The sequence below is a fragment of the Zosterops lateralis genome (genome assembly GCF_965231275.1).
Source record: "Zosterops lateralis genome assembly, chromosome: 4".
NCBI classification, from domain to species: Eukaryota; Metazoa; Chordata; class Aves; order Passeriformes; family Zosteropidae; genus Zosterops; species Zosterops lateralis.
In genome coordinates this window covers 24175515-24202150 of record NC_139765.1, presented here as the reverse complement: position 1 = coordinate 24202150, position 26636 = coordinate 24175515, and the positions used below count along the sequence as shown (strand labels likewise).

The window sequence follows — 26636 nt, the reverse complement described above, 5'->3', positions numbered from 1 at the left end:
AATATGAAAGAAACACTACCATAACATATAACAAATGTCACAGAGAAATGGATGTCATACAGAAGTTTACAGTACATGGACACACAGAATAAGGGGTTGTGGAATTTAGAAAGGGTGTTTCCAATACATGCCAGATATGAAAGAAGAAAAAAATTTGGAAGAGTATGATTACTTATATTTATTTAGCTCTCAACCAATTCTTTTTTTACAGTAGATGACCGCAGTTAGTAGCCAAAAGAAACATCATGATGACACCTATAATGCATTTCATTGCTACCAGTAGTTTACCCTTTCAAGAAAAAAGAAAGTTTCTGTCTACATCAAAACCAATCTGTTCTAGAATAAAAAGCCTCACTCTTCCCAATTTAGTTTGTCTATGCACACCTGACACCTGTTTCATACACACATTCTACCAATATAACTACCCCACACCTTTTACTACTGAGTTCATTCAGGGTTATCGACTTTCTAGCACCTCTAGAGAAGTAGGGTAAAAACTGGGACCTTTAACATAGAGGTTGATATTAATTTATTTAAAGATATTTCTCTCACCTTCTCAAAGTAAGGCCCACTATCTGTGGTTCCCATGTCTTTGGAATTAGATGGACGGAACCCAGATCGATCCTTTCTCATCATGTCATTAAAATCCCCGAGATTCATGGCTCGTTTATCTACCTCAAATTTCTTATCTGGGAGACCACCTGTAACAAAATGAAGAAGTTAGTGCAAATAATCTCTACAATGTTTCGTGACAGCAGGTTCACAGCCAAAGGAATAATCTTTAAGATCAGAGTATAAATTACATCTGCCTTGCAATTTAGCATAGTTACAGTTGGTATTAGAAGTGTTGAAAAATTAATGTAGGAAATTTCATTTAACACTGAACATGCCAGTTTACTTCTTAGAGTTTAATGTGAGGTATTTCTCGCAATTTAAGTACAGATATAAACATATACATTTCAACTAATTTTTTATATTAATTAATACCTAGTTCTCTACGTCTCCCAAAACCTGCACTGTTATTTTTAGGGATTTGATACGTAGGAAGACCACTATTTAAGTTCTCCATGTATTCTACTTAGGCTCTGCTGGGTTTGACATTGAGAAATTCTTTGATATCATTTGAGAAATTTGGTCACATGCACACAATTTGGTCGAAGTTCTCCTATAATCACGTGAACTTAAATCTTGAACACAAGACATCAACTGGTATTTTATAGCTTCAGACAGACAATCAATCTCCCTCAGCCTGTACACAATAATACAACCAGTAACACAGACACTTCTCAAACACTCCCTAAAGTCTCTTGCCACTGTTTAGTCGGTAACCTGGTGGAGCATGAGGTATGAGTTACAGATGACCAAATGGAAACATACATGGTGAACAATACATGGACTTTCTCTAAAAGCTTTATCAACAGCTGAAGAGCTGACTGGAAGAAGTTTTCTACTTTACACACTGTACTGTTGCCAAGAAACATTTTTTCTGCTCATATGTGGTACCTGTAAGATATCAGATGCATATTGCTATGTTGAAGCACATGGAAAATATTTTCGTTTTAAAATACGGATGTGACAGAAATGAGCTTTACTGGTATTTTTAGTTTTAAAGAGCACTGTTTAGTTAGTAGCACAGATGGTCTTTCCAAGAACCATTTTAAAAACATGTCAGCACAATTAACAAGAAAATCTGTGACTTTTCCAAAAGAAATTGGTGATAACGTACCCTACCATGACAAAACCCTAAACCCTTATCAGAGCAGACAGCTGATCACTAACACCTTCAAGACAGTGTTCTTTGAGAAAGCTTTTTAAATCCACCATCTCTTCTTAATGTCCAATCCCAATCTATTAATACTCACAGCTATGCTACTGCCAAGAAGCTATGAAGCTGACCACTAATTGCATGGGTTTTTCTTACCTGCACAGATTTCAAAGCTGATACAGCTTTATCCTCTCAGATGCCTTCAACACCATTTATCACAAAACAGTTGAAAAATCACCTACATATCTTAGCTTGAAACTGGAGTCATGCTGACCTGGATGAGCTTGTGGTTCTCTGATCCCTTTCTAACATATCTACAACTGGCTCTGCAAAAGCAGTCACAAAGTGTCACACACAGCTCAGTGCTGTCAATACCTATATCAAACCATTGCACACAAAGCCAGCAATGTGCTACTAAAAGGCTCAGGTGCTTAATTCCACACAGGAAGCCCTGGCCATTAGTTGCTTGAAAAGAAACCGAAAGCAAGACATAGCTGCATCACTGTCTGAAATAAAACTGGGTCAATGCCAACAAAAGATGACTAAGCCACAGAAACACCGTTCTGGTCTCTCCAGTTACCCTGATGATCCAATGAACTCCTCAAACATTACTGAATGATGCCTTGAAAAATACAGAGAGTGTTAAAAGAGCACCTCTGAAGGCCTGAAGTACAGATTTGCATGTCACTTAGTGCTGAGGCATCTGGTTAAACTTCAGTATAAACAAGGCCTCACTGAGAGAGATGACTGCTTTCCTTTACCCCATTCATAGAAAATTCTAATGCAACCTTGAAACATGCTGTGTGAGTCTTGTCTTTTGAACTTCTCAACTAAAGATATAAATAATGCAGGGGGCTAAAGAATAGCTTAAGACACCTGTCAAAATGTGAAAAGTTTAAATTACCCTCTACAGTAAGTAAAAACACTTGTATAAATATGGATATGATAAATATGAAGCCCTGAATTCTTTACATGCAGAAATACAGAACAGGTTAAAAGCTAAACCATGTTCATAAAAAAGATCCTATCAGTTCTTAGATTTTTCCCACTTTCAAGAGTTGAGAAGAACAAAATCAAACAAGAACTTAAAAGATGACATTCACTCCCTAGTGTGGGAAAAGCCTTCTACTAAGTACATCTCCCCTACCACACGCACAGAGCTTAAAGAAAAAGAAGGAAAAGAAATCTGAATTCCATTCAAAATTATGTAATATGATCCTGCACTGGGAAGTAGGAGACAAACTGCTGCTGAGCAAAGTTACCTAAAACATTTGCCAACAAGACACTGACTCAACACAGTGAAAATAGATAAATCCAGTGGGGTAACCCAAATGGAGAAAACCATTTGAAACATTTTCTGCTTGACCACAAAACATTTTAAAGATACTGAATTTATACCTTTACCATAAATTTACATCATCCAAGTCTACTGAGAAACCATATGCACTTACATATTGAGGTGTTTCATATGAATGCTACATAAGTTACAGCTTTGTAACATATTTACAATAGCCAGCTGCACGAATTACATTTGAGTCAATGGAAATTTTAAATTAATTTCTCAGTATTAACAGGTGATTTGAGAATTCTCTGATCTACAGAAGTTTTAACTAATATATTAAAAAATAGACAAAGGTAACTGTCAAACAGGGAAAAAGAAAATACAAAATATTAAGTGGTTCTGACAAGCTACTTTACTGTAGCAAACTTCATATCTCAGAACTTACAGAACAGGACATATTTCAACAAGGAAAATAGAAGTTTTATCCTATTTTCAAAGTATACAAGCTATCCATCGAAGAGATTTGACAGAAGAAGAAAAGAAGTACATCTGCCTTAGATATGTTATTGATCCATCTCTTTTCTATCTTGGTCAGTAAATAAAAGTATTACTTTAGAACTTGAAATAAAGGGAACACACTCTTCAAACATGGAGACTGAGACCAATGTAGTAAGAATTACTGACAATGTAGGATGATCAGAGCCAAGCTGTTCCAAGAACACCAAAGCCAAAGTTTTCTTTGACATATGTGGTCTCCAAGCACATGTAACTCTGTGCACTTATCCAAAAACCAGGAAAACATCATGCTGGCAGTTATCTGTCAGAAAAACATGGTATGTTGTAATCTTGAGTGAAAACCAGCTGAAGAACAAGACTACCTCATAAATAAGTCCAACTTTTAAAATTTAGAAGTAGACCTGAGCTGTGCAAAACAGCTTATAGCTTTCCACAAAAAAATGCCATAAGCAACAAGAGCAAAACTGCTATATACAGAAGTAACAGAACAGCCTATGAACATCTGTTACATTCTCAGTCTTTGAAACAGAATACAAGCCATAATAAATGGCTCTAAGATCAAGGGATGCCACCATTAATGGGCACACTAAGCTTACAGAAGTGCAACATATAAAGGTAAAAGATGCAGCCTTTCTGCACCCTTTCACAGGATATTCTGAGCAGCAGTCACCTCCTCCTCAGAAGCTCTCATGGCCTTAGAGTCCTTGAAAGTTCCAAAGGATCCTTAATTTGGAAAAAAGAACTAAGAGAGCTATAATCAACATAATCCAGGCTACCAATCTCTTCTTTTATTTATGTTTAGATCTGGTTTTTTACCAGCAGTATTTGACAGGAGGTGAGAACTGAACACCCATGAAGATGACTGATCTCCATCTAGACATTCTTTAGAGAAGCATGATAGAATCAGAGCCTGAATTCTAGAGAGGATGCAAGAGGCCTAACTAGAGAGATCAAAAAATTGTTACCTTTCACAAAACTATGTTGTACAATACAAACAAACATTTTTATCATCTCTTACTGAGATCCTTAAGTACTTCAGAGGAAGACGGCAATTTTGGGAAAGACAACAAATTTGGGAACAACTGAATCCTCTATGAAGTGTGACAGAACTTGAAGAATGCAACGGATTCTAAGCTGAGAGACACTGCATCTGTCTGGATTGCATTAGGATACCAAATCCACAGCTGGTACTAGATGCAAGTAAGCCTTGACTGCCACAGCTCTATGTTTGATACCACACAACCCATGATGCTTAACCTGTGTAGCAATTGTGGTGAAGCTACCCAGAACATAAAATCTAGTTCTACTGAAAAGTAATTTGTAATAGCCTGAGTTATGCAACTGAAGAAATCAATGACAAGATATTTTTTCGCCCCTTAGATCACCTCCAGGAAGCTGCAGTAAACGGGATGTCCTACTGGCATAAACAGTAAATAGTACTTCTCTACCAAATGTAAAAGATTTTCACTTACTTACAACAGTAATAATGAATACAAACTTAAAAGATATCTCTGCCCCAAGTTATAGCTCTGCTATGCACAGGTATACATCCCAATCTTGCACACCAGAGTCAAAGCTTATAGACAAGACAGAGGATGCTTTTTACTCTACCTTTACATTATGAGGAATGCTAAAACAAAGATCAAACCCTTCCAGAGTACAGCTTGCCATCCTTATAAAAATACTGCATGTGATCTCACATTTCAAATGCACTGAAATTAAAATATACGCACCTACAGACAAGTCCATCTTACTGCCTGGAATGTCGTCAGTTTGACTCTGGGGGGAAAAAAAAGGCACAATTCAGTTCTGATTTCTATTCAATGCTGAGAAATATTTCAGAAAGGTGGAATGCAGGAAGAACATGCTTGTGCTAATGCAAGTTTTACTTTTAACTAAAACTGAACAGAAGGGATTCTGATATCACCTTGGACACACCTTGCCTCAAACCTCTAATGCTGTGCATGGCAAGTTTACCCATATGAAACCAGACACATGAATGCAACGATGAAGAACGATGGACACAGAGCCACTCCATAAATGAAGCTCTGGCCTTGTGTGCCAGTGGTTGAGTGACAAAACACTGAAAATAGTGGGCAAAATGATAGCTCATTCTCATGACCAGTCATGCCACCAAATCTTGAAATGTGCTGCCATGGGATTCTTCAGTTGGCAGGCTGGGATAGGATGTTCCTATAGCTTTCAGAAGCATGTACTGTCTAGCAAACTGAATTGGAGCTTGGGAGCCAAAAGACATTGTAAATTAATCCTAAGCATGTCAGTGACAGCTTATGCAGCCCTGGATTTCTCACACAAATTCTATATTGTTATCTTCTGCTAGCTAGCATTACATAGTATTCCTGCTTCACAGGATGACAACTGGCACAATATTCTGCAAAATATTTTACAAATTAGCTTGTCAGAAGTTCCTAAAAATTATATATAATTATTTTTAAACAAAATATTTTAAAATATATAATTTTATATATATAATAAAATAAAAAAATATATAATTCCCTACAGCTCTGTCCTTTTCTCGATGATGTGATATTTATTTATTCACTTTATCAAACAATCTTTATTTACGGATTCATAATGAGCCCTTTTTGTTCTAAGAAGACTGTACTTCAAATGTAAATTCAGCCGAGACAGACACAGAGCTGTAAATAACCTTTCCTAATAGGTGGCTGAGATTCAGAATGAATACCTTGGATTTATCACAGATGTCTGACACCATAGGCAGGAGCCTCTATCTCAAGTGCTTTAAACAGCATGTTATGAAAATAAAATCTAAAAAAACCCAAACTCAAAACTAAAACAACAAAAAAACACCTCACCCCAAAAAGCAACAATCCCCCCTCCCCAAAACCAAATAAACAAAATAAGGAAACACATATCCCCCTCCAAAATCCATTACTTGCAAGGTAAATGCAACCTCAGAGCAGGAGCTATCATAAAGTAACTTTAGGAATCAAAGTAGATTTGGGTTTTTTCTGAGAAGCCATTCTGAGCCAGCTAGTTTCAGGTATCATAATCAACATCCCAGCATAGCAGATGCAGTTGATCTTTTGACTTATTTAAAGCTTACAGTTTTTTCACAAAGTTGGACTTCCTTTTAAAAAGTTTTACTTACTAGCAAGCCCATATTTGAAAACTGTTTGGATAAAGGGTTCATCCACGAATCACTATTTCCTCCTTTTAATGCACACTGAAAAAAAAAGAGACAAAATATTTTTAGGAAACTTCTTGATTCCTTAAATTCTCTTTAATCCTTGAGAGGTGCATGTTTAAAATGAAAACTCTGGTATCAGAGAAATTAACCTCCTGAAAAAATTACTTGAGGTATTTACAGGTTTGGAAACATTTATCAAATATTGTGTCTTGTACAATTGCTCACTGTTAGGTATTCTAAACTGGTTGAATGTAGTCATGTAGAACATTTATCACACCTTCAGTTTCATTCTGCAATCTGGAAAGCTTTGTGAACATTATTTGTTTTGCCTCTGTAACACTTTAATACATCCTTCAATTCAGTGCATACAGAGGCAAATTTCATCTTTGCCTTTCTTCCCTTTAGCGTGGTGTCTCTTGCACAGGCACTATGCTGACTGGGATGTCTCTTTGGCCTTACTGTAATTTACAGACCATCAAAACCAACACTACCCCAGTTTAACAGTGAAAAAAAATTTTAGTTGTTTTGATGGTTAAAGTAAAAAAGCTTTAACTGAGGAAAAACTCCCTGAGAATAATTTCTGCAAAATAGGAATTGTAGAACTCCCTGCCACATCACAACAGTATCGCCACATCTCAGGAAATCGCACTGCCTTGCCTTTTGATTCTGCCCTACGTCCTTCATGAGAAGCAGACACAGCACAGTCCTTCTAATATTAATACAGTAAAAAGTGTTACTGTACTAAAGACCTTCAATGCAAACAAACCTTAGAAAGAAATTTACTCAGGACCACAGACAAGCTCCTGCTCTTGTCTGAGGCCAAATGTCAACAACAACAACCACAAGTCAGACATAAATGCAACAGTTGTTAGGTATAAGAAGTTCCTGTGCCAAAGTGACTGTGGCATCCAAACTTAAGCAGGCAATGCAAGAACAACAGCAATAGCCTAACAAAAAGATGTGTCAGCAAGAGAAGAGAAATAGCCTTGGGATACTTACTTTCATTTCGTAACGGCTGTGCAGCTTACAAACGGAAAGAATTTGACACCTACTGTAAGATTTATTAGTCATAACAGGTGTAATTTATTAAAGTAAATCTCAAAACCTCCCATTTTTTACACTAGTTTAAGGGGCACCTTTTTGTAACTCTGCAAAACCTTCTTAATAAAGTAACTACATAATGCTCTAATGTATCATTCAGACTGTTTTCAGACAACACAGTAGTAATGATTACCCAAGCATTTTACCTTCATTTGTGTTTTCTTTCCTCCTTGCCCCCAGCTTGTTGAGTTGTGGGAGGAACTGCTTCCCTGAGAGCCTGCTGTGTTCCAGACTCCTCCCTCCTCCTCCTCTTCCCAGCTGGAATGACGTGTTCCTGTCACTGGCCCATCACTCTCTCCCCAGCCATCTTGCATAGATTTAGAACCTTCAAAAAAAGAAAAAAAAGCTCAAAAGCTGTCTACAATACGATGCAGCTGGTGATGTGACACTGCAGCATTAGCTGAAATCATGAGAATCCCAAAGGAACTAACAAAGAAAAAATTTCAAAAATGCGTCTTCGCTCTAACAGCTGTAAAAACTTGTGCACGAACCCCAAAACCCAAGAGATTTGGTGGCATTTTTGCATGTCATATTTTGCAACTATTTTAAAGAAATGTCAAACTTTAAAGATACAATAGCAATAGGGACCTCTTATACAGATATAGCTGCATTTAAAAGACAATGTATTATTTTTGAGTGCAAATGAAAATCTTCAAAGCACACTTAATATTCCCCTTGCCCTACACTTTTCCACAAAATTACAGAAACAAACAGCTTGCAGGAACAACAACTAAGTAGAATCCAAAGGCAAGGACCTGACGTCCTCTGGTACAAACAACACAAAAAGTAGTTTAATGCAGCAAAACCACCAAACAACCCCTCTACTATAAATTCTATTCCTAACAACATTACTAAAGAGACTAGCACAGCTGTTTAAGTACATCAGAAAGCTACAACCCCTTCACTCTATCAGTTCAGACTTTCCTTGTTGGTTTCTTTTCTTGCTCTTACTCTCTAGCACTGTCACACAACTTTGAATTCTAACCTTTACTGACAAGCCACCAGGAGCCCAAGTCCTCATCTTATCCACTATACAACTGTTCTTTCTGCTGTAACTATTCATTCTGCACATTTATTCCCTTATTTGTTAATTTAGTATTTATCTACTTTAAAAAAGACTTCCACCATCATCACTATCTCCTTTGTAATAAGTAATTTTTTAATTTTCAGGGGTTTGAATGTAGAAATCAGGAATAAGGACACCAACATACATAGCAGAAATTCTGAATATAAAAAAAGTCAGGAATTGCAATTAGTCTACCATGGGGATCTCTACCCTGATCATAATGAAAATAAATACAGCAGCATTTTATGGTGGTTTAAAAGATGCCTTAAAATGCATCATAAACAAACCCTCAATACTTCACAGGAAACAGCTTTTTAAAGTCTGTTTAACTGGGTACTAAAACTGAGGGCTGTTTATGAAACATACTGGTCGAAGTGCAAAAAAATCTACCTCTTGACCCCTTAATTGTGCTACTTACACAGAAAAGGCTACACTTAAGTATTATGACTGCAGAGTCAAGAACACAATCTGGAAATATTATACTGGGTAGCCCTTGCAGTTTTAATTTATTTATATTATATATTTACATGCTATGATACTGATTTTAACTATATGACTATAGATTATTTTTCTGCAGTCACAACTCACTCGGACTCTTGAACATGAATCTGGACAGTGATGTAAAGATGACTTTTCTGTATGACACTGGCTTAATTTTTTGCATTTGTTGAATAAGGAGATATAGAACACAGCTATAGAACACAAATGAAATTTTAAAAATTAAAAAAAAAATTACAGAAAACTGAATTTATTCTTCTCTTTCTGCCAGAATATTCTTATGCAACGCTGGCAGAACTACATAAATCTACATTTTTCAACAGGTGGACACTAATCTATGCTTTCTTCGTTGGCTCCAAACTAATTTTTTCCCTTTCCCAGTCATGGCTAGATGATTGTCCCTGGATTTTGCTCTAGACCTGGGGACAGCCTTATATATAGAACAGCACATACAGGTGGTATGGGCACACATACAGACCAGTTACAGTGAGTGACCATGGATAGTCTTAAGAGACTGTATTAAGGATTAACAAATCAACAGAATTTTCTATGGATCAATTTTAGAAGTGCTTATTTTGGCCATATTTAGGTGTCTTATACATAAAATAATCCATCTAAAATCAGCTTAGCACCCTCAAAGTGCCAAGTCAGTGGTGGCAGGCATGGGAAGCCTGTCATCCACAAAAGCCTGCCACAATAATAACACTAAGGAAACAAAGCTTTTTTTTTGTTTCAGAAATGGCCAAATTATTTAATTGGGGTGGGAAGAAGGGTCAATGACCCAAAGGCAAACTATTTACACAGCACTTCATTTCAAACAATTATATGCTGCAAAAGCAACTTCTGGGCTGCAAACAGTCTTACAGTGGCCATCATCAAGTTAAGTTCAGTAACACTTGTGTATCATCAGTAATTCCTACAGGAAACTTCACATCCAAATGTTACTGACTTTGGCAAAAACATTGCTTTTGTTTGTTGTCTTTTCCTTAAAAAGAGGGAAATAAAAATTATACAAACAACTTACGTCATCAAGAATAATATCCACAAAAGCTCTTAATATAGCAAAATTTTAACTTTGAAGTAAATTTTCAAAATATTTCAACATTTCATTCATGAAGGACACTGTGGTACGCGCTTAGGTTTTACTACAAAGTGCAGTTCTTAAGAGGTACAACTAAAAAAATCCATTCAAAGCCAAGTTGCATTATCAAAGCATAGATAACCATGGCCTCCACAGTGAAATTTGTTAGTACTGTGCATGCCTTATCCTGCTATGATCAGAAAAAGTGACTTATCACGTAAAAAGCAGGCAGCCAGAGAAAAAGAGAAAAATACACATTTCCTTACAGTGTTTCAGCACTTCTAGAATCAGAGCTGCTCATTTAATTGCTTAGTTAGGACTTTTTTTACTACCTTAAAAGACAAAGTTTTAGTCATTTACAGATACTTAATAATTATCCATCAAAATCCTATAAAAACATTCAACACTGCTTTTGGGCCTCAGATAACAATTCCTCCACAGGTGACCTATGTCAAAAGGCCAAACACAAAGAATCTCCAAGGCAATTGCAAAGAAACTGGTATTTGGCCTATACTCACTAGATTTCATGGCATTCGGGGCGTTGGAAGGTGCATTCCCCCAGCCTGTAGTTGATGCTCCTGTATCATCTACTTCACCCCACCCGGGACTGGTTTCATTTGGCTCACCCCAGGCGGACGTACCATTATCTGGAGCAGGTGGAGTGCTTTTGCTCCAGACTGTACAAAGGAGAAAGAGGTTTCATTACAGACAATTTAGACAATGAACTGTTTACTGCAGTACAGCACCACGTCATTTATCTACTGCGTCATTCTTCTTGTTGAGAACTTTAGGATCTCAGTAGCGTGGGTGCAACAGAATTGACAATCATTCACAACCAATTTAGAGTGGGCACTGACCTCCAGGGGTGAAAAGAATACTATAATGAGTAATACTATTCTCCCAGGTTAAACACGAACCCCGCACCTAATACTGTCCTCCTATCTGTGAACTTTTGTGACTAATTACAACATTTAACTCGGGGAGTTTTATATACTGAATAAAGTACATATTTGCAGTAATATTAAACCAAGAGAGCATTCTTTAAAGTGTCTTTGAGTCAGAGGAAAGGATCACATAATAATTTCTTAATACATTTCCAGGCTATGTAACTTTTTCTTGTCCTTATTCCAAAGAAGAAAATATTTTTCCAAGTACTCTTTATCATACAGCAAAGACAACTAGACTAAAACACTGTCACAGACATACTCAATTTCAAGTGTTAACAGTCATCTCAAGTTATAGGAGCTTGCTGAAGAAAGGAACAAGACTAGTACCTGATGCTTGCGATTTGCTAGTCATTGGAGTAGGCAGGCTCTGCTCCCGTGGGGCCTGTCCTCCTTGTGAGTTCTTGTCCCACAGATTCACATTCTTGTAGTTATAACTGCTAGGATCTCCCCATGCCGAAGTGCCATCATCAATATCCATTTTTCGACTGATTGACTGTGGAGAAGGTTCTTCCCAGCCACTAGGCTCCTCCTCTTTGGGGGCAGCTGGCTGTGGTCCGGTGTTCCAGTTTGGGTTTGGAGGCCGCCCATTACTCGGAGTTTGGGGCGGTGGACCCCAGGAACCAGAAGACTCCTGCTGTTGCTGCTGGTGCTGTTGCTGCTGCTTGTTCCAGGAGTTGGGCTGTCGACCCGTCTCGTTCCATGTTGAAGTTCTTTTACAATCGTCCCATCCACCCTTTGAAGCAGAGCTTGTATTTGCACCATTACCCCAAGTTCCAATCTCATTTTGCCCACCTTCACCCCAACCAGACACTGGCTTGTTTCCTGCACTCTCCCAGTTACTGTTTTTCATTTGGTCAACTTCCTCTCCCCAGCCATTCTTTCCAGAAGACCATCCTTGATTAGCTTGCCGTCCACCCCACCCCTGATCCTTACTAGAGCTGTCATTCCAAGAGGAAGATGATTTTTCTTCTTGTCTTCCTCCTCCCCAATTAGAAGAACTGGAGTTCTTATAGTCATTCCATCCTCCAGTATTTTTGGGGTCCTTCCACTCCGTTGGGGTTGAGAGCTCACCCCATCCAGACTTGTTTTGATTGCTTTGGCTGGGTACATCACCCCAGCCCCCTGAGTTCTTTGTCTGTGTGGCAGAGCTCTCCCACCCCTCAGTTCCTTTATCAGACTTCCCCTCGGGCCGTGGCATCTCTTCAATATCCCACACAGTATCTTGCTTAATTTGAGTCTGGCCCCAGCCAGTGTTTGAAAGCACTCGAGGGTCCAAGTCAGTCCTGCTCAGCAAAGTCTGCAGGACTGCCTGGCAATCAGGATGTGTAGGCCTGTAAGATCGGCGTCCAGAATTGTGACTGTCACTACTTCCTGCTTTGTGGTTGCTTCCAGTGCTTTGACCTCCAACCTCGCTTCCTGCAGAGCTGGAAGATCTTCCCCAACAGGGAGCCTGGGAATTACCTTGGTTTTCAGGAAGAGGGTGGCCTTTTTGATTGTCCCATGCTCCAGTGCTAGAATTTGGTTGGTTTGGACCACTCCACTCTCCAATCTTCAGTTCATCAGATCCAGACAGCTGTTTCCATTCTCCCTGAGAGACCCCAGATGTTAATTTGTTCCCTTCACCCCATTTGCTTTCATTTGCATGCTGAGGGCCAAAGTTCCAAGACCCACCACCCGTAGAATGGTTATTGTTATCCCAAGAATCACTTCTTGACCGATTAGATTTTTGAACAGAAGCTCCTTTCCAGGAGTCCTCTCTATCCTTTCCATTGTTCCCATGGTTTCCAGAATTGCTCTGCCCAGAGACTGTGTCAGTTCCAGAAGACCCCCTAGCTGTACCCCAAGATCCAACACTCCCCATCTTTCTTTCTCCAGTGCTCTGAGAAGGGGTGTCAGTGCTCCTGGAAGGGTTCCCCAAGCCCATTTCAATGGGCATTCCCTTATTCTCCATAGGGTTTGGTGAACTTAAGTTCAAGGAGTTAGTGTTTCCATTTTTTGGTCCATCAGTGTTAAGAATTTGAGCCTGTTCTCTGCCAGAGATAAAGTTAACACCCGCATTTTCCATCTTTGACTGCTGTTCCCTAGAGGTCTGACCTACTGTGCTAATCTGTGCATTGGAGCTACCACTATCAGATTCCAGAGTTCCTTTCCTAGAATTGCCCTCTTGAACCAGTGCTGGCCAGGCCGATGGGTTGCTGTTTGGATTAAAGTTGCTGAAGCCAGAACCAGGACTGACTCTGTCTTGTCCGCTCAAGTTCCTCCAATTACTTAGTCCATTGTTACTCTCGGCAGCAGGGTTGGAAGATTGAACAGATTTAGCCTTTGGATCAGATTTCCAGGCCCCAAGATTACATTCGTTTCCAACACTTCCAGACTGACACTGGCTTCCTTTTCCTTTGTTACTAGTGGTGCTTCCTGGCAGAGCATTCTTCTCCAAGCCAGGGTTTGAGGCACTGTTGTTATCGGTGGTGTTTTCGGAAGAAGACTCAGCATCTTTGCTGGCAATACAAGGCCACTCTTCCATGTCAGACCCGTCTACAATCACCTTGTCCCAGATGTGAGTTGGGTTGGCATTGGTACTGCTGTTGGAGGAGGCTCCAGAACTCCAAGTGGAATTTGCATAATTTAAAGCAGCAGCACCTCCAATTGCTGAATCTAAAAAAAACAAAACAAAACAACAAAAACCCAAACACCCAAAAAGGTCATTAGTAATCCATATTATTTACAAGCACAGAACATCAGATTTTTGACATCAGTTATCCCACTTATTTTGCAGAGCATAAACTCCATCGTAACAACTGCAGCAGTATTTGTAAGTGAATATACATCGTTACTACTAGTACCAGCTCATATGACAGCTTCCTAAAAATAACACAAACAACTTAAAAAACTGGGTAACTGCCCTCCCAGTCTCAATTCCTATGTTATATATTCCAAAATAAAGATCACAATTTCTGGTTGCTAATTCTTTCAATAGAAGATAAAATCAGCTCTCAATACCTATCTGAGGCTTTCAGTTCATTTGCTTAAACAGTGGACATCCAATGAATGCTTCCTGGATCCCCCTTCACTGACTGCCACCAATGAGGACCCAGACTTTACAGCAAGGCTGGAACTCTCTTGTAAACTTTGAATATTGATGAACAGTAGTTTGCCTTCAACCCACCAAGATCCAAAAGACCAAGCAGTTCACAAGTACATTCTGTTCCTTTAACCTCAAAAGCAAACCGAACAATAGCAAGTATTACTCCACTGATATTTTTTTTAGCACAGAGTAAACTATCGTAACTATCCTTTTAGCACAGAGAAATTCCTTTTTTCCCTTCCAATTAAAAAACTTTCTGATTAGATGGATCACAGGAAGAGAGAAGAGCTTAAGGAGGACAGACAAAGACAAGCTCGAAAGACCACAGGGGTGCAAGGTTTTGAACTTAGAAACGGGTCAGCCAATGAATGATGCATAGGCAGCTCTGAACAAAATCCTCAAATCAGTGACTTTAACAGAACATTTAATTTCTGTGAAGACATCCTGAAAGTATTAAGACAGGGGTGCTTGCTCACATATAGCATGCTAAGACACAATTTAATGGACTGTTTTATGAAACCAGTCTTCCTTTGCTGTATTTGACAGTGGCAAAAATTGTAACTACTGAAAGGTTTCACCACTAGAATTTAAACCTTTATGTCCAGAACTGTCTTGTATGTCCTGAATTACCATTGGTATTGGAAAAGTTACATAGAACACCCATCATCTCAGTCCCCTGCACCGGTATGAGAAAATAGTATACTTGATGTCATCTTTCAGGATACTAGTTTTGCCAGAAGGATTTCAATCCTGGTAGAAAAAGGTCCATGTGAAGAAGGATTACGTGTTGAGTTTTAATATTAAATCCTCACCAACACCATCTATGACCATCTGGTAAATATAAGAATGTGAGCAAGCAGGTAAGCTTCATGATCGTCTCCACTGGAAACTTACTTTTGTTTTCCTTCATGTGGCATGAATTTAACTACAGTATCAGTGCACATAGGCTCAACCAAACTGGGCCAAAACTGAAGTTCAGTTTGCCAACAGTCAGATCTGAGGTGGGAAAAATGATGTATGAGGCACATAAGAGCACTGCACTTCCATAAGCACTTTGATGGAGCACCTAAGACAGCCCTGGTCGCTTTCTTGCTCACCTGCTCATTCCCACTCCACTGGCACACCTACTCTCACATGCTAGCATGTATGTTCTCAATGATATTAAGTTAGGTGAATGGGTAAAAGTCATCCAGACTGAAATCAGCTTTAAAAGCCAACCTGATTTAATTTTAATACAAGTCAGCTCTCCAGCCCAGTTAACTTGTTATAGTGCAGAAAAATAGATGGGATGAGGCACGTATCAAGGACCTGTATCTTTCCTGGCACTCCTGACTTCTATCAGGATAATGCAACTAACCACTAGCTAATACAGCCATGTAAGGAACCTCTTAGTTGTTAATGCACCATTAAATGAAGTGTAAAAGTATGAGAATTTGTAATAACAAATTTCAACCTCAGAAAAACAAATATTAATTGTCAAATAATTACATACAACTTAAGGAGCCTCTCAAAATACTTCAAAATGGTCCTCATATACTATACTCAACAAAAAAATGCTGCTCATGAGAAGCTTTTGAAAACTTTTAGAATGCTGCACTACCACAAATCTTCCCTGGTCAGTATACTACAACAGCTGTGAAGGCATATCAGTGCTAGGATTTTACATAGGAATCATAGACTTCAGGGCACATTTTGTTTCAGGTGTTATTATGAGTTAACACATTTTGGTTTTTAGTTGAAGAGAAATATGGAATACTGCCCTGTTAGGACCTTGGAATTGTCTTGGAAAAGACAGGGACCTATCTGAAGCTAATTTTAGATATTGACATATGCTTTGACCACTGAGAATACTGAACATGACTTTGGAAAATACCCATATAAAACTTGAGTGCGTTCAGGCCACACCCTTTTCCTTCTGGCCAGTTGAACAGGTAACATCGAGTCTGTTCTCTTGGCTGGCCATGCCCGTCCTGGGGGGCCCAGCCTGCCTGAGGGCTGATCGGCCCCATCGCCAAGGCGGGGTTGTGTGGAGGAGAGGCTGCAGCTTAACATCAACTAATTGGGCTCCCTGATAACAGCTATGGGCCCAGTTGGGCCAAGCCCACCACAATTGTCACAGAGGGGTAGGCAGGGTTCCCACCCCACCCTGGGGTGAGAGGAAAGGAGAGGGTGGGGAAAAGCCCAGCCTTTCCGAGACCTCACAGCCTGCCTGCCGGGCACAGATCACATGACCATGGTAGGTCTGGGCAGATTTAACCCTTTCCTGGCAAATTCAGGCTTTCAAAGCTTAATCCTTCTTTCGAGTAAGAAGGACAAAGTGATTGAACATAAAGAAGACAGAGCATGGTGTCATCGGGGAGAGAGAGAGAGAGAAAAGACTTTGGGAGGAGCGTTTGAGGAGATTGCTACTTTAAGCTGAAGTTCTCTCATTGAGCCACGGAAATGAACTCTACATGTAGATTATCCTTTAAATCATGGGAAAGATATGCATTTGGGGAGATGTTCAAATTTGCGTGTAGATTTTGAGCAAAGGTGTTTGTGATGGACTAAGTGGTATTGATCTTATGAGATGCATGAACAGAGAGAGATGAGAAGCCCTCTGCACCAGTGAAGAAGAAAGACATCTCTGTTTCCTGAGATGAAGAATCCTTTGCCTTTAGAATTGATAATCTTTAAAAGATAACACCCTAGTGTGTTTGAGTCCATGGCCCATAAGCAGCCTGGGAAACTGCTGATGGGAGGGGTCATGGTTTTACTGGGCAGCTGTTTTTGTCACAGTTAAAACCCACAAGAGAACTGTTCTAGGTTGTCAGTGAGATCCGTGACTCTATGAGAGTCCTAAAGAACTGATGAAAGACTATGTTCAAATAGTGAAACTGACTGAAAATCACAGGTTGTCTCTTTATGTTGTTTAAGAAAGTGAACAGTTTGTGAAGGGAGGATGAGTGTTTTGAAGGTTTAATTTTTTTTTCTTTTCTTATTTTCTTCTTCTTCATGTATGTGTTAATAAAACTGTTTACTTTTAAGTTGAGCCTGCTTTGCCTCTTCCTCCTAATCCTATTTCACAGCAGAAAGACATTAAATCACTACACTAAACTTGGCAAACAGAAACAGAGGTGAATGTGAAACCACTACATGATGTAGAGTTTCTGCCTAGTTTCGAACTTAAAACTGTTACAGGTGTTTTATCAAAATAAGTTATCTCTAAGACATCTGTTTTTACACTGATGAGTTAAAAAATTTGCCATTGTAGTTTGACATTCACTTTTTCCTTTATTAAACAGCAATTATCAAAGACAAGATAAATACTCTGTCAAACAGGCTTTGCTACAAATGAATTCAAGTAGAGAAACCACAAAACAAATGGAATTATTAATTTTCCTAGTATCCTATTTAATAAGGACAGCCATCCCACATAGCTCACTTGGTACTGTAAAAGTCACCTCTGTTTTTAATTTCAAACCACAGAGAACTAAAAAATGTTTGACTTCCATGATGCTAAAATATTCACCATCCTACTGATCCGGAACGATTTTCAAAGAAAACTCAGACATACTGGTATTGTTGTTGTCTTCTTTTTGACTTTCAAGTATTTAATATTTCTTTTTTAAACATCCTTATTGTTAGAATTGAACCTGTCCTTGACTTTTCAGGCCACGTAAGTCCTTCTTTAGACGGCAGATATTTTGAGTGGAATTTAGTTTGTTCTACTATTATAATTAAAGGAGGAGTATTGCAGCTACTACTAATTCATGAAGGGTCTAAAAAATTCAGGAGCAGCTATAACGTCCCCAAGCTCACCAAACAACTCTAAAATCAATTTATCTTCTGGAATACAAAATGAATGGAAAAGTAAAAACAGAACAGTCACCACTTGTACAAAAGGGCTTATCTAAGTACAAAAAATAAGATTACTTCCCTCCCCCTACCCCCCCAAAAAAACCCCAACAAAAATCAAAAAAAAAATGAGCAAAAGGTTATCTTTCTGTTTCATCCAGACAAGACATGACAGACATTTGCCCTTTGCAGACCTGCTATCTACATGCCTGCTTTAAGAGATGATACAAAAATGTGACAAGATGGGAAATTCATGTTAAAGAAACCTGAAGAGCCATTAGGAACTACTGAGTGACAACCTCAAAATGCTGTTTATTTATGCCTTGTGTTTACCTTGCTGCAGAACATTTCAGCAACCATTTTAAACCACTCAAAACATACTTGAAAATAATTAAACACCTTGTTCCATCTAGTAGTAAAAATTATATCCACTGCTCCCAACAGAAGCGTGTACACTGAAAGATTAGAAGCTCCCCAAAAGCAACCTGAGTTTTGTTATATACCAACAGGCTAATGTACAATTTCAGCTATCCCTTTTCTGCCATGTACCATCATGTTCATTTAATATTATTTATTATCATCACTTGCCTGTTGCAGTCCCACTGTCACTCTGCAGCAGTGGTCCTGTCACTGGCTGTGCGTTGTTTGGGTTTGCTCCTGTTGCTGCAGGAGAGGGAGGCCCTGCTCCACCCCCAAGGAGCATGCAAGATGGCGGAGGGGGCTGCCCACGTTTCAGTAACACTTTGTGGTCCTGCTGGCAACGGAATCGCGGCGGCACCTCCCGAGGCATGTAGCGGGTGGCGCTTGGCGGTTGTCCGTTCGGCACTGCCACCCTTTTGGCATTGTTGCCACCATTGACTGGCGGCGATGGAGAGTTGCCAATTGGGCTGGCAGCCACTGGTTGGCTTAAACTTGGTTTCGTCACTTCGGGCACTGAAAAACAGGAAGGGTGAAAATCAGAAGTTTTTCCACTTAAACCTGTGTTAGCTACAAGAATTCACTGTGACTCTTTGCTTTCGTTATTTAATCTCTGAAATACTGTGCAGCTTCCACCCTCTCAACAGCGAAAAACAACGTAAAGAAGCAGGAATAAGCAGTAGCAGCAGACCTTTTGCTTCCATGTGCAACGCTGCAGTCTAGGATGAAACTATATTCACCAATTTTGCTCTAAGCCCAAAATTTTTTGCAACTGTAAAGCTGGCAAAGAATATACCCTAGACAGAGCGTAATTTTAAAATATGAGCAGTCAAATATAACCAACTCCCCCTTCCTGATCTTCAACTGGTTTTTGGACTTGGGTTCTGATTTCAGATTTCCCCTAAAGATGATGATCTTTATGGGAAAGCTGAAATCAGAACCAAGTTTTCACATGCTTACTAGACTACACAGCCACTTTCTAAACAAACAAAAAGATGGGAAATAACGTCCCTCCTTTTGGATTCGAAGTTAACAAATCTGAGTTTTCTGTGCTGCTCTCAAGCAAGGGAGTAATAGCTGACTCTCACCCAAAAGACATCCTACACAGAGCAACTGCATCTGGCTCACTTAAAGTCTCCCTGCTGGTCACCAGGTGCCCTTATAAGCAAAGACAAGCTGCTCCTGAGGGCTATTATGTACTGGAGAAGAAAACCACAAATCCTTGAGGAACTAACACCATCACAAAATTTGCTTAAGATACTCTAGACAAACTGAGCATAATCAGCAAAACTTTTATAAACGTGAGATCAACACAAGCGGGTCTCTCTTTGGCAACATGAATGCATTATTATCCACATTTGGTTTTTATAAGGGTTTTCTGATTTCTCTAGATAGGCTTCATTGCCCAAACCCCAATAAAGTGGTGTTAGCCATAAAATCAAGTTACTATTTTAGTCTCTTTTTTCACTAATGACAATTTCCCCACAAAATTTATCAAAAATCGACATACAAACCAAGATTTGTTACAACAGCCAAGTTATTTATTTCAACTTTCAAGATGCTCACTCAGTCTTGTCTTTATTGGACTTTTATGTGCCTGAATTTAAGTTTCCAAACCCAAGTAATTTTCATTCATTTTGGTACCTCACTATAAGAAGTACTTTTGACGCCTTTCATTCCCTTTATAAAGGAGGTTTCAGTCCTGGTTATTTTCTAAAACTGTTCTAAAACAGAGAACTGAGTATTTTAGCTAACCTATCTCATCCACAATCCTCATTCTTTCTTCAAGTATTTAGATGCTGACAACACATCTGCAGAATAGTTGTAGCTTCTCCATTTTAATCACCTCAACTTATTTCTTCTGAATACTCATACTCACTATTTCATCTTTACTCATAAGTCCCCTCCTTTTCTAACAGTTTTGATAAGCATCTGAATCTTGGCTCAGGTTGACAAAAGTACTCCTTAGGATCAAAGATTCTTACCTTTGGTTTTTTGATCTGTGACCTGCAAATTAAGAGCAAGAATGTAAATAGAGTTTTAAGCAATACAAAACAAACATTGAAAATGTTGTGCTAAATCACAATCTTCATATATTAGCACAAGAACAGTGTTTGTTGTTGAATGAAAACAACTGATGAACTACAAGTCTAAATAGTATTCCTAATTATATATACACACATGGTTTCTGACAGTACTACAACTCTTGTAATAATACTCTGCCTGATGCAGAAGCCCTTGGCAGAAACAATCATACTTCACTCATTATTTTAAGTACTCAATCCTCCTCCTCATCCCAAACATGGGCCTCCAAACCACAAATAAACATGTGCTATAGCACTACAGTTCTCTCAGATTTTGAAGGTGAAGTATTTCAGTTAAAGAAAGCCTTCTGTGAGAGTATCCTTACAGTAGTAGACTGTTGGGGCCTGAAGTAACCACAGCAGTCTGTCTCTCTGCCACCTTCCCATTTCACCTTTCCCAGAACATCTCTTCCAAGGAGAAGGAATTCTAAACCTTACTGGATTAATTTCCACACTGACAAAAAGTACCAGCAACACCTATAAAGTAAATCTACTGAATGCAACAAGAAGTCAATGACTGAAATGAGCATTCACACTGGCCTACATACTCAGTATGGGTTTTGCTGTATCCTCCTTTGTTTCAGCACAGCAGATTTCAAGCTACAGTAGAGACAAACACACCACTGGTGTATTCTCTGGAATCATGTGTATTGTAGCACTTTTTGAACCTATCCATGAGTTCCACTACACAATAATGAAAAAACCCCAAAGATCGTCCTGTGTAAGGTTCTATGACACCTATTCTTAATGGAAATTGCTGAACTAGTCCATATTTCTGGAAAGCACATAGCAACAGTACAGAATAATGAAAGCACAAGTAAAAGTTTTTCAAAACTGTTGAAAATAACCAAAGCGGAACTCCTTTGTATGGTAAAGAATAAAAAGACAAACTGCAATAAATTGCTATGGCATCATTTACTTTGGAAAGATAAAAACTGCAATATGCAAAGAGGAACGTTCACTAAAATACAAAATTTTAAGCACTGTAAGCTCACAGACATACATTATCCCAAAGTCTCAAGTACCTGTACCAAAACTGTGTCTGTACCAAGCCAGACATGAATTTTCAACCCCACTTATGAAAAATCCTGCATGCATCAAATGCTGACTTCTTCTGTAACAGTTAAAAATTCTGTTACGCACTTAATTGACCCTGATGCTTGACTACTGGGGGGGGGGTGGGGGTGGGGGAGGTGGGGGGAAAAGATTAATTAATACTATCTGGTAATGCTGATAAGTTTACTATAGTCAACAGCAGACACATTTAGTAAATTAGTAACTTGTAAACTTGGATAAAAAACATTTTATTGAATCCTTGAAAAATTCTACATGATAAACACAAATTACTTTAGACCAAAAAAAACCCCACCAAAAAACCTTCTGCCTGTAACATCTCATCAAAATGATCTGGTTTTGTGATTGTTTTTGTCTAATATTCAAAAGCTGAAAAACTGTGACAGTGTCTCAGATCTACAGCTGTCATCTCTCTGTGGGCAACCTATGAACACTGACAGGGCGGGAGCAGATACAGTGAATGGGAAGGTGGAATAAATCTCAGCCCACCGACAAAGTATCAAAGAGGCCCCTGGATACCAACCACAGATATATTTAAGCTGTGAACTTGCTTGTATAATCTCTCTTCAAGTGATTTTTTTTTTTTTTTTTTTTTTTTTTTTTTTTTTTTTAATTTTATCTTTTAAGTTTCAGCTGACCAGACAGAAAAACTTTCATGGTAAACCAACTCAAGTTTGAAAATGGTACCCTGAAATCATTGCTGCTTATTTGGTGAACACCTCCACAGTTCACTCAGAATGAACACACATCTTTATGTTTTGTCCATTTGGCTGCCTGTTTTGTTATTGTTAGCTATCTCCAACTATTACTGTGAAGTTTGGCCTCTAAGAGATTAAATTACTCTTTGCCCTTCCTGAGAGCATGGCAGAATATGTACTGAACAACTTAGGTGAGAGACCACGCAGAAAACCTGGCAAACCTCTTGTATTCGAAGGACCAATTCCTCAGTAAACACAGAACTGTTACCAAGATGACCAGTACAGCCTTTTCAAGTTTTCCTTTTATCACTGAATTTCAGCACATAATCCTAAAGTCTCTACTTTTTATTCATAAAGGTCTGCTCTTTCTTGTTTCTACATACATTTTTTGTACTTGAACATTAAACAGCACCAACACCAAGGCAAAAAGACACTGGAGAGACCTTATCTCTAGCAACTGCTCTTTTGCACTGTTATCTGGGGATGTATCAACTCGATGAAGACAACTGACACGCATTTATCTGCACCCAGTTTAAACTGATAGACTCAAATTGATGAAAAGACAGATTAAAAAAGTCCCTGGATAAGCCAAAATTTAACTGAAGTTGGTGCTGCCTGTTCTCAGCAGAAATCCACAGAATGTAAGAGTGAACACTGAGATCTTTCATCACCTGTTACTGAAGAAACTGAAAAACAGACTACTGGAAGAAAGTAAAGCCTTTTGCTCTCAGTTTCACATAATCATTGACGTTGGAAGGGACCACCTCTGGAAATCTAATCCACAGTTCCCACCCCTGTCTACCCCCCCTGGCCCCAAAAGGTTCCTCAGTTTGAAACAAAATCATCAAAACTGGATTGCAGTTTTTACCCTCTGGGAAACCTGTTCCAGTGGTGGCCCAGCCACACACACAGACACACACAGAATCTTTTTATGATTAGGTAGACTTTCAATATGTATATAATGCCTTATGCTTTGCCACTGGGCATCATTGAGAAGAGTCTGCCTCCACCTTTTTACTCCCTTCCACAAAGTATTAATATACATTGATGAGAAACCCCAAGCCTCCTCACCTCTAGGTGGAACAGTCATTATGCTCCCAGCCTCTCCTCATTTGCCAGGTCTTCCAGCCCCTTAATCATTTTAAAGTCATTTTGCTGGACGTACTCCAGAGTGGTCGCACCCAACTTATACAGGGAAGCCCAGAAAGGATTTTACTAGTAAAAAGCATGGATAATGCCCTAAGAGCCTGAAGCTCATATGTCAAGTTAATTCCTACAACAACCTGCCAGTTTTTTTTTTTTTTGCAAAATACAGACTTTCTAATACACCATGTTTCAAATTTGTATTCCAAGCAGAACCAATTTTTGCTGACTTACAAATTCTCCACAACTCAGACTTGAACTGGTAGACTTCAGCAAAAGTGCTATTCGTTACAGAAAAAGTAAAATGCAAGTAATACTTAGCAAAAAACCATAAATGGAACCTTCTGTAGTAAAGATGTCATATAAACTTTCTTAATGATAAAAAAAAGGATCTTCCTGCTCTAAAATATATTTACTCAACTTTACTGCATGGATTGCAACGTGTATCAGTATTTCAGTTCACAAACAACTCAAACAAGCAGCACTTTTGTAAATAGCAATCCAAAGAAGCCATATTAAGTAACTTAAATACTTTATATCAAAAAATTTCTTTTACATAGCACTCTAAGGAGAAGAAATATCCAAGTTAAACACTTCAGGTTCAGGAAAATTATGCAAAAAATTGCCTTTAAAGAAGCATCACTCTAAGCAATCAATTTCTAAGCCCAAATACAAACAATTTAATATCTTATTACCACCATTTATGTTTCAGCTGGGTAAAAGAATTCAAACACCAAAACCCACCTTCTGAGCAGAGTCCTTCTTTTTCTTATCCTCTTTCTTCCTTTTCTTGTCTTCCATTAACTGTTCTTCCCTTTCTTGCTCCTTCTCTCTGCCAAAACATGAAAAACAATGGTCTGAGCACAACCAAGTTGTTTAAGAGCCACATAGAGTATAAACCTCTTCCCTGCAATAAAGTCAAGCAATCAGATTCCTCTAATCATACTTCATTTCTATCCAACGGTTTCTGTTGAACTGTGGTAAGAGAAGCACCTTCTAGCCCAGTATAGCCACAATGATGCCACATGCTGCAAAAAGAAAAATTCCTTTATTCAGATCAGGTCTGTTATGGCAGTTCCCTACATAAATTCATCACATGCCTGATAGCAGAAAATATCTTCAAGACATTTTGGCCAAAGTACTCTTATAATTGGGTCATGCTATTATTTAATGAAGAATCTCATTAATCTTTTCATATGCTAAAATAAAAAAAAAAAGTTGTAATTTAAGATAAAATAATTTGGTCTGATACAACATTTATCTTCAGAAGGGGAAGAAGAGATTATTCTGTTGCCTGTAGCTATGTCACTTGTAAGAGACTAGAAGTGTCACATCAAATCAAACCTATCATTTATTATACAAATCTCTAATTTAATTTCTAGGCTATTGTATCCACCCACAGAACTTTTGTGATGAAACTTGTAATAAAAATTACATTCCAGGGAATCTATTTTTTCCCATAAGAACATTCTTTCACAAAAAGGGGAAAAAAAAATACATGCAGCTGCTATTGTTGTCAAGCCATCATCTTGTTGCTATGTTCTGTATCAAATATGAAAGTACTATGGAATAGTTAATTTACTGCATATATACTATTGGCTGAGCTGTTTCTATGGTGAATCACATTTTTATTAAGCAGTTCCCTTCAACTCCTTAAAAATAAATTTAATACCAAGTTTCCAGCTTACCTGGAGTAATTTCTTTTTATAGGGAAAGATTAAGACAAAATTATTAATGTAAAAATATGATTTGATGGATGAGGAGTAGGACCAGAGAGACTCTAAAAATGGGAACCAACTAACAAGTAAAATCCACAATCTTTCAGAAAAATTAAAAAAAAAAAAACAACGGAGTAGCATTGTGGAAGCCTTTGAGCCAGCCAATCAGGGGAACTTTCAGGGCAAAGCCCTGGAGGAATCTACCACAGGCTTGGAGAATGCTTCATCACTTAGGGTGAGAGAAAAAGGCTTCCCCCATGGTGCTCTGCAGCACTATGTTAATCTACCTCAATTTTGCTTTTCCCATTGGCCTGTTGGCCTTGCCCATCTCTACTGTTCATATATGTCCCAGTTCTAGAGGGTTCTCCTTTCCCTGTTTACCCATTAGTTTTTGTATCACTGATTGTCCGCCCTCATATCCTCTATTGGTTGTTGGCCTTTGCCCTGCCCCTGTGCCCTCAGACCATTGGCCCCTGACCCCATAATTAACCCTGGACACTCCACTGATGCTTGTCTTTTGTCCCTGGATTCCTTTGGCATGTGGCTGCAATAAACCCTGCCAGAACTCTATACAGAAGACCTTTCCTGTGTTTCATTTGCTGAGCTAGCCGTAGGGTGTGTGTGTGGACTCGAGTGACTGTGTGCCCACCCAAGTGGCTTCCTGAGAAGAGATGCTTTCAGGGAAGTGTAGTGGCATCTCACCATCCACACCACACCTCTATACAGCATTACAAATAAAACCGGAGTTTATAATAGTACTGAACTATTTATTATATTTATGCCTAAATCAAAGGACTTTTCTGACCACAGTTCAAAAACCTTAAGAATTGAGTTGGCTTTGCTGTCACATTGTACAGACTTTTCCTTGAATTGCATCTATAAAGTAAAGATAAAAGAAATATCCTTCTTTTCATTTTCACTAAATACTCTGAAGCCAGAGTGCAAAGAGATGTTTACACAACTGATTCCTACAAAAATATTTTGAGATGTTATGTATTAATAGCTTCCTGACTGAGGACTTTGAAGAACTCTCTAAATGACAAAGGTCCTACAGATAGTAATAAATGTCTTCCTGGTTTTCTGAAGTTGTGCTCCCCTTCCTCACAGAGAGGTAAAATTGATAAGGGCAAGATGAGTCCTTAGAAACAATGT

General features: G+C 38.7%; 1 protein-coding gene across 10 annotated transcripts in view; it reads right to left on the bottom strand.

The window, feature by feature from the left end:
• The window catches only part of TNRC6B (trinucleotide repeat containing adaptor 6B), a 133536-nt gene that overhangs the window by 31387 nt on the left and 75513 nt on the right, over nt 1-26636 (bottom strand). For 9 of the 10 annotated variants that reach the window (XM_083860352.1, XM_083860351.1, XM_083860349.1 and 6 more), the window contains 9 exons: nt 24511-24598; nt 20753-20774; nt 18939-19283; nt 11756-14083; nt 11000-11158; nt 7983-8161; nt 6697-6771; nt 5297-5342; nt 553-701 (listed from right to left, as the gene is read on the bottom strand). In XM_083860352.1, coding sequence (XP_083716478.1) covers nt 553-701; nt 5297-5342; nt 6697-6771; nt 7983-8161; nt 11000-11158; nt 11756-14083; nt 18939-19283; nt 20753-20774; nt 24511-24598 — 3391 coding nt within the window. The remainder of the gene's footprint in view (nt 1-552; nt 702-5296; nt 5343-6696; nt 6772-7982; nt 8162-10999; nt 11159-11755; nt 14084-18938; nt 19284-20752; nt 20775-24510; nt 24599-26636) is intronic. The other variant, XM_083860350.1, reaches the window with a different exon arrangement.